This window comes from Eretmochelys imbricata, chromosome 4, assembly GCF_965152235.1.
Source record: "Eretmochelys imbricata isolate rEreImb1 chromosome 4, rEreImb1.hap1, whole genome shotgun sequence".
Classification (NCBI taxonomy): Eukaryota; Metazoa; Chordata; order Testudines; family Cheloniidae; genus Eretmochelys; species Eretmochelys imbricata.
The window spans coordinates 76,014,125-76,023,455 of NC_135575.1; the positions used below are offsets into that span (position 1 = coordinate 76,014,125).

The 9,331-nt window shown below is 35.9% G+C and overlaps 1 protein-coding gene across 6 annotated transcripts in view; it reads left to right on the forward strand.

Annotated features, from left to right (window-relative positions):
* The window catches only part of CEP44 (centrosomal protein 44), a 45,101-nt gene extending 38,884 nt beyond the window's left edge, over positions 1 to 6,217 (forward strand). For 5 of the 6 annotated variants that reach the window (XM_077815478.1, XM_077815484.1, XM_077815482.1 and 2 more), the window contains one exon: positions 5,516 to 6,217. Coding sequence is in view for 4 of the 6 variants with exons in the window: in XM_077815484.1 (XP_077671610.1) it covers positions 5,516 to 5,606 (91 nt within the window). In the remaining 2 variants the exon portion in view is untranslated. Of the gene's footprint in view, positions 1 to 2,320 lie in introns of all 6 variants that reach the window. The other variant, XM_077815479.1, reaches the window with a different exon arrangement.
* The last annotated feature ends 3,114 nt before the right edge of the window (positions 6,218 to 9,331 follow it).

Sequence of the window (9,331 nt, forward strand, 5' to 3'; positions counted from 1 at the left end):
TATTGCACCCAAGAGACTTTCATACATACCATCTTGCCATCTGTACTGTTCAATAAGACTTAATGAAAACTTAAATGCACATATTGTAAATGTGTACCTTTTTTGTTTTGTTTTTTTAATTATAAATTTTCATGGTTAGTCAGAAAGCACCCCAACACATTATGGCTTCCATTAACACTGACAAAGTGAAGGTCATTTGGATCCTAAACACTAAAATGTGTAAGTCAGTCCACAGACTTTGACTATGCGAGATGTGGTGAGTGTTTTAGTGCTCTATTACCCAACACATTTTAAGACCGGCAGCACAGATGGAGACCATCCAGTGTACAAAGACGTACAACATTTTTATGATTTGAAACTATATAAAATTTCTCTTTTGAGACATAAGTAGATGTAAGACTTCCATAAACTTGATATAGTCAAATCAAAAGTGTCAGTGTGGGCTGGGTAGAGAGATGGTATTTCATCCTTCTTTTCTAAATTACTGGTTATTTAAAGTGTTATGTAAGGAACCTTTTTACAACATGCTGTAGCTATCCATATTACTTGGATTCACATGAAAAGATCAAAAAATGACATTGCAACTGCTGAAGATATGAAGATTTAAATGGTATAATTTTCAGATGGAGCATCTGTTTGCTCTTCCTTTTTAAAAATGATTTATTTGATGATAATAATTTTGAATATGTTCCTCCATAAATATGTGATTAATTTCATTTTACATATCCAAACTGAGTAACATACAATAATCTGTTGTTGCTCCATAAACTCAGTGAAAAGCTTAAGGACATGAACGCACTTGTAATAAACTCCCATTTTTTTCCAGTATACTTAAATTGCAGATTCCCTGGAAAGCAAGCTTTACACTCATGATGGCAACTTACTTTAAAGTTTATTTGGAAATACCCCTTGTTCACAACCCACTACTCCACTATCCTAAAGAATAATTCTTTAAATTGTTTCTTCTAGAGAGAAGAAAAATTTCCTACTGATCTGAGATTGTGTCGTGTGCAGTAAATAGAAATTATAGCACCATCTTGTGGTGCATATTTATTCGAAGTATTTTCGCAATTTAGAATAAAATTGTTTTGATACAGAGTACTGACAGTCAGTTTTGCTTTGAAACAGTAATGACAATGTTTTGAGTATCGACTTTTCGTTGTTTAATATATTGTATTGAAACAGGCTTCTAACTGGTAATTTAGCGTGGAAATTAGGGTGCAAAGAAAGTGCATTGTGTGTGGTTTCCATAGTTCAGTACCAAAAAACCCTAATGTTTTGTGCTGTAGTGTGAAGAAAGAGGAGAACAATTTTAAACAAACATTTGTGTTCAGGATTTAAGAAGTTGATGCATACTTGATGCAGCTTAATATTAAAATTAAAGAAACTTTGTGTCTCTGACAAAGTAACATGCAATCTAAAATATTCCTCAAAATAGTACTGCACATTTCAAAATACACAATTGTCCAACACTTTCCAATTTTCAAACTTAGCATATTTAGACTTTCCTTTACTACTTCCTTAGTTTTCGCCTGATGCCATTATCGTGGGATGACTTTTTTTTCCCGTAACACACCTGAGTTTTGTAAAGTGCTTTGCGATTCTTGGATTGCAGGTGTTGAGAAGTGCCTTATATTATTCCTTATTTTGAAACCTTAGGACTTTTTTTCTGAGTCAGAAGAAACTATACATGATAGAGAATGTTCATCTTTTAACAGTCTTTACATGTGTCTGCACTAGAATTTTTTGGTAGAAATCCATCTGTGGAAATTTCAGAGATGGAGCACTGGCATTTTTACTATTCGATGGCGGGGGCGGGGGGGGTAAATATACCAGTGGCATGCTCCCAAAAGTGCAGCTCCACTGTTAGCAGCAACAACAGGAACACTAGCATAGATGAGCAATGCCACTTTTATCATTGTGGTGACTAAAGGTAAAAATTCTAGTATCCCATGTATACTAACACACTGGTAGATCTCCATGACTGGTAATGAAACAGTTGGCGATTCTCCTCCCCCCCACGAGTTAGACATTAGAGAATGTTCTTCCTAACAGCTTTTATCACAACTAGCTTCTTTCAACTTGCCTAACAAAAATTCCGGGGTTTCAAAATGTGGATGTTTTACATGACTGCTGTTTTTATCTATTTACTGTGCTGCTATTCACGCTTTAAAGTTCTTAGAGATGCTTCTTTAAAAGAGAAGAAAAATCAGTCCACTGTAGAATAGGCACTCCTTTCCTGAATACCTTTCTTTTAATTTATATAATTTAAAGAAATTAACTGAAGTCTCTCTCTCTCTCTCTCTCTCCCCCCTCATAGATCATACAAAAGAATCCCACCTTTCAATTCTTATGACATTCATGATCATGCAAGGGATAATGAAGCATAATTGTATTAAAGTGGAACACTGAAGCAGGAGCTCTTCCTAAAATTGCAGTTGATCTTGGACTGGGTTCTAATCTTCTAGTAAATGTGAACTGAAACATGCATGCTTGTTTGAAGAGTCAGTTTAACAAAACCCCCCAAAACCATAGCAGTCATCCAGTATTTTTTAAAAATTATTTAGAATATGCTTAGCTTGTGTAATAACCATAAAAATCTGACAGTTATTGAAATGTAATCTGAGTCACAGCCCTTTTGTTAATCTTACTTGGGGTTGCTGTAGAGGGCTTCTTGGGTTTTAATATTGGAATGCTGTGAAGCATAGCTAGTAAGGAAACCATTGCAGTATATGGCCTTAGAATGCACTTTAGGCTTTATCATATTGGCTTAGTTATTCTAATAGAGATGCCAGAAATAGTATCTCGCTCAGGTCCTGACCTAACTCCCCTAGACCTAAATGGTCTCAATACAGTAATGCTTTTTGGGGGGCAGGACTTAATTCTTAATTCTCTATAGTAGCTGTGATCTGTGCATATGTGGGGGGGTTTTTAGTCACCATTATTACTAAGTATGTCCCACTTTCTTGTTTTTATGCTGTTTCTATGAATTACATTTCATAACTTTACACTGGTCCTTGGGGAGAAATATATTTCTTCCTTATATTATTGAGTAGCTCACCAGCTGGTCAGAAATATGCTGGGCTTTTCAAAGCTGAAATGTTTCGTGAACACACATAAATTTTGAAGAAGTTTTCACGGGGAAAGTTTTTAGGGTCCAGGGTTCTTTGGTCACTTTTAACCAGAAAGAGAATAACACACTCCGTAGCATGGTGACGTTTAGGCTACTGGCGTGGGATGTGGGACACGCAGGTTTGAGTCCTTGCTCTGGCTGATTCTAGAGTTTTTTCATCCAAGATCACTCCGCATCAGGCAGAGCAGGGACTTGAACCTGGTTTTCCTACATTCTCAGCCAGAGCCCTAACCACCATTTTGTAGAAGGTGAGAGTACACTCATCCTCTGCTCAGGTTTTGAACCCACAGTGGATATTTTGACAGAATTCTGTTTTTCAAAAACATTGGAAAGGTTTCTGTTTTGTTCCAATGTGGAATGAAAACATTCTGAACCCTAGAAAGTTGCCATGAAATGGAATTATTGTCTCCAGGTGGCTCTACTGAGGGGAGAGATCCTTTTTATATATTTCATCTGCTAGTGTTTGATTTCCCCATGGTGTAATTTTCTGGAGTGTTGTTTGTTTCTGTAGCGCTCCATAGACGATGTGTAGAGCTCATGTTGTGAATTCTAAGAAGTGGGTATTATGCCGCTCTTTTAACCTATTAACATGAGGTACTGGTGCAGCTTTGAAAAAAACACTCCAGTATACAAATGCTCTCTGCATCTTAAGCACATCTGAAACCTGTCTCCCTGGCAGGTGTATTTGTTACATTGGAATTGTATACATTGGAATTGTAACAAATAAATTTTAATTTATCATTGTTTTCAGTCCGAGAAAAAAGGCACTTTATTTTCCCCCTGGAGTTTTTCCCATAACTAAAGTGACATCACTGACAAAGCTAAAATTCTGGTGCAGTAGAGCTGTTTTTGCCTGCGATCTTGAGGGGATACATGTTGAAATTAGGACCAAAAATTGATGGTAATTGGGCAGTCTCAAATGCAGTAAAAGAATATGGCTTTTGGTGACACACCCTTGAGCCATCAGAAAGACAACTGTGGCCGTATTGTGTTTGTAATGATTTATACAAGACATAATATGGTGTTTAATCACTGACCTGCAATAAGTCACTGAAGGTATATTTTTAACAGATATGTTCCAAGACTGTCCATGAATTTTAATCTGTATATTTCTGTTCTAGTGTAGGTCAGAAAATTGAATAGAATTTAGAGATAATTTGTTTGGGATTATATGTGAGCCTTGAGTATTGGTCAAAGACTCTTGATTTCAGGGAGAGAAAAGCTGGAAAAAGCTTTTCGTGCAAAGTCCTGAACTTGGCTTATACAAGAAAATGTATTTCTTTGTTGAGTCTCTGCGAATGTGGCTCCCGCCCATGGTGTATATACACCTGCTGCATCTGAGTGGGATCCAGGTACACAGAACATCTTGAAGAATCAGTTACTATAAGGTGGTAAACTGTTCTTTATTGTATAGTTTGTATTGTATAGTTGTATGTATAGTATGTATTGTATAGTTCTTTATTGTATAGAAACTTTATAGTCGAACTGATCAAATGAGAGCAAATGTTTGCTTGGAAGACAGTATGAAATAGGATTATCCCAACCTTAGGTATATAGGGAGGTATATGTAAACTAAATCCAGCAGTTTGTTTTATGCCAAATTTGCAGTAATTTGAGTATTATCAACATATCGAGGAGTATAGGTGGAGTTCTGATTTGCATGTGAATAGATTATAGTGGTGCATTTTATTTTGATAACCGGTATAGTATGGATGGGCTTGATTTTACAGAGTAATGTTTCCATTTCCATATTATGCCAAGTTAAGATTCAGAATTACATAGTTTTCAGATGTATGGCCTTGGCTAATTAATATACAGTAACATCTGTACCTCAGTTTTCACCATCTGTAAAAAGAAGAGTGATGCCTGCCTGTTTGCCTCATGGGAGCATTTTGAGGATTGATCAGTTGTTTGCCTTATGCTTTGAAAATGTGGAGTACTAATAATTTCTCTAACATAGGTATAATTTTCGGAGTTCTTTAATTTTAAGCCAATGAATTCCTTTCCTTATTCATTTATTTAGGCTCCATTTTATTCTAGTCTTAAATGTTTAACTCTTTTTGAAATCCTCCTCTCTCAAAGTACTTCAAAGTTTTATCAGTACTGTAACAAAATATGGAAGCTGGTGCTGGATGGGCTTCTTTGTTTGAATTTCTTCATCAAACTAATATTCATCCTGTGTTACAGTGACACCGAGACCTTGCAAGACTATCGACTTAAATTTTGTTCCTTTCTTTTGTCTCACACACTACTGTTAAATCCTGCATTTCTGTGTCCACTTCATGCTATATAGTTCAAAGTGATGTTGATGTTAAGAGTTGTGATTTTTTTTCTGCCATGCATCCTATTTCTAGCAATGTACTCTTTTTCACTATTCCATAGGTCCATCTGTCAAAGTTCCTGGAAAAAATCATGCTCCGCAGCCAGAGTTGTGCTAAGTGCTTCTCAGTGCCAAGGTACACAGATGCCTTGAACAGGTTGTTCTTTCTAACAAGAAAATCCTCAAACAAGAGCACCTTTACCTTTACCCTCAGTTCAGAATTTTGCAAATGTATAAAAATTGGAAGACTTAAAAAAAAAAAAAGTTAAAATGGCAATTGTGCAATCTTTATACATTGTTTTGTGGTCTTAAGTAACAGCCAATTCTTTCTTTATTTCTGATCTGTCCTTGATGATTTTTGTGTTCCTTTTTTCATGAAGATGTTCTAGCAGTCAGTGTTAACAAGTTAACAGCTTGTGGTTAAGTATCAGAATGAGATTAAGAAAAGGTTTAATGAATTTTAAAGTGATTTCAACTTTTGCTGTTATGATACTGCTTTGATCTACTGATCATTAATTGTCCCCACTATTAAATATCCACACATGCATTATTCTCTAGTAAAGCCTTGTTCTTCATATATTACTGGCCAACAAGGATGGCATGTTCTCTTCCAGTCTGATTTTTTGCCCCTTGATATAAATAGACCTAAATGTTTGGTTTAAAAAACAAACAAACAAACAAAACCTCTTCTTTAACATCAGCCATTTTCATAACTCCCAAAATTCAGCCATCATTTTCAAACTGAATGCTCTATTAAAATTTACTGAGCCATTGTTCTATAATAGGAATGTATGACCATAAATAGTCATCAAACAAATCTAAACATCTTTGGTTAGTAAAAACTATCTACTGAAATAATAAGTAGTGCACTGAGTGAATTATTCTAACACTTTTATTTCACTGTAACCATTACAGGTTCCCCCATTTAGTTTTACTGAGAAACTGTCCCTTGTCAATTTGCAGCATATGCACACTTTTCATTCACTCTAGTTTCATTTTGTCTTAACCTCAATTATTTTGTAATAAGACCGTCATTGGTGCAAGTCCTTGAAGACTTTTACAGGTTTCTTGTCCCTGTTGCCTAACTTCTGTATCCTCCGAAGGCTTGTTGTTATACTTTATGAACCCTTTAATGGATGCCCAAGGTTATACTACTGTGCAAACTGCCTTGTTCAAATGTGAAACAGATTCAATGGGCAGTAGGAGAGCAACTCTCATATTTTTCTGGTTGCCCCAGCTAGTGAGGACCAATAGATTTATAGTGGATATTTCATAATCTGACAATAAACTCCTTGAATAACCTTGCTTAAGACATGGAGTAGTTGAAATCTGATAGATATGACTTTCTTTTCCAATTTATTTAGCATTGCAGCTCTCAATAGATGGGACTGTGGTTCTCAGGACCTTGAAAAGTGGCCTTTCAGTAAAATCCTCAACAATAAGCCCCACTTAATTTTAAACAAACCAATCACTCAAATAGTCCATAGAATCTGACTCTCATCCTTTTTAATTTTGCCTAGTAGATAAGTAGAACTCAAGAGATGGAGAATAACTTAAGAAATTTCAACAACTCCTCTAAGGCACAGTCTACAATAGAAGAGGGCAATTGTGTTCAAATTACCATTTCACAATACAGTACGAACATTGCTCGCCTTAAATCAGGTTTTGAAAGTGCATGAGTTGCCAGCATGGCCGATGTCAAACAACATTTGAAAATGATTCTCAGAAACCAAGAGTTCAATCCTCCGTGCGCTGAGTTTACCACTGGTCAACTGAAATGGCCTGGCATACCTTAAAGAAGCCACAGGGCTTTTCTAAGTCAGCAAGGGGTAGTGGTTCTGTAGGGACTGTTGCACTGGCTAAAGATCAGGCAGAGCACCATAACCTACATTTTGGCATTCCCATTATGGGTAGAAGGGGAATTCTCAACTGCCCCTTCAGGGTAGATTTTTTTTATTGCTTTCTGCTGCTCCTGAAGCAATGCAAAGTGGCCAGGACCAAGGATCTGGTTCCATGTTTTCAAAAATCAGTCTGGAATATGGTTCTTAAACTGATTAAAACATGGTTTCTTCACTGGTGGGCAAAGCAAATCTGAAATTAGTTCCAAAACTTTTAGAACATGACTCTTGACAGAACCTAAGGTGAATGAGATTCTACTCTTATTGCAGCTGTGTAATGTGGATAATATAGGGCTGTAGCACACCATCAGTTCTTAATCAGAACTTCCCTCACAAATAAGCTGTCGTTACTACGGGTGTGGCATAGTAAGAGTGTAAGGTTGGTTGGTTTGTTTAGTAACGTAACAAATCCTCACAGTAAAGATTTAGTTATTCCAACAATATAGTAGTTTTACGTCAGAAACAAAGAAGACATTTTAGTCCTTTTTGGTTCTTGACAATGTGCATTTGTGCATCTTCTCCCACTCCCATGGGAACCAGAAAAAAAACCCTCAAAACCTTTTACTAAAAATAAACATCCTGTACTGAGTAAACTAAACCTGTTGTTCAAAAATAATGTTTGAACCTGAACTTTTCAAGTCACAGAATTTACTAAAGGATCATTCTTTATTATTGCCCCAGTAATAGTCACTGTAGAAAATAAATAAGGTTGACTCTTAGCACAAGTAAGGCTCTGGAAGTGTAGGTTGTTCATCTAAATGAAGCATATAAATTATAATTTGAGTTTCCTATTTCAGTGTAGTTTATTGGCTAGCTTAGACAGAAGTGTCTACCATAATGTAAACAGTTTAGTCTTTAAGTTACATTTTTTTCATACAAGATTGACATTTGCGGCTTTTTCCAGATAACAGTAGCCAACACTCTTCTCAGGGAGAAGATTGGCTGCAGTCATTGTATGCATAAATGGTCTGCAGTTGGGCCTTAGTTTTTAATCTTTTCCTAAACACAGACATATTTCTCAGCAGCCTGACCAACTGGTTCTTGTGTCCAGGAAAATCACCATGTAGCTTATAGGAAAAATGAACTGCTGATAAACACCTAAAATGAAGTGCAAATTAAACAAAACTCTAACTCAGGGGATAGTCCATATTTTTAATAATTTTTATGTATATTTCTGGCATTGAGTTTTGGCCAAATTATTGTTTCTTGTGAGATATAGCTATAGATGCCCTAACCAAGCAGCTATAATTGGGGGGAAATTGAGTTTTCAGTTGGAATGATTTCTTCCACAAATGATTTTTTTTATAGACATATAGCTAGCAAGGTTGTTTGAGAACTCCAGAAAAATTAAATAGCATTATAAGTGTTTCAGGTAGAGATTAGGCTAAATCTAACTTTAAGCATGACAAATTTGTCATTGGGTAATGGGGGGAGCAAGCAATCTTGTTAATTAACAAAAAATTTAGTGTTCTGTATATAATAAGATGGAATTTATTTCAGTTACATTACCAGGAATCACTTAGGAGGAGAAAGAGCTACTAAAGACTTGGGGGTTTTTTGGTTGGGGTTTTTTTGGGGGGGGTGGAGGGGCGGGGTATGTAATGTATTTACAGTATACTGTTATCACAGGTTCTGGTCTTTATTAGTTCTGTATATATGCTGGTAAGATAAGCCGTTGCACAAATACTAATACCTTACATGTGAACACTTTATATTATATACCGGGAGAGCAAGGCTTCCTGAGTAATCATCTTTTTTTTTTTTTTTTTTTTTTTTTTTTAAAGCAAAAAGAGAATGTGTGTTAAATACCCACTTATACATCTCTTCAACATTAGCTATGGTGCTTTAGTCAAATACTACTCCTTTTCCTTTCTTTTGACCTAGTGTCACTAATAGACAATACAGATCATGTCAGCTGTTTAAGCTGGAGTTAGGTAGACACAGATAGTATTCCACCTCATGTATTCAATAGTCATGATT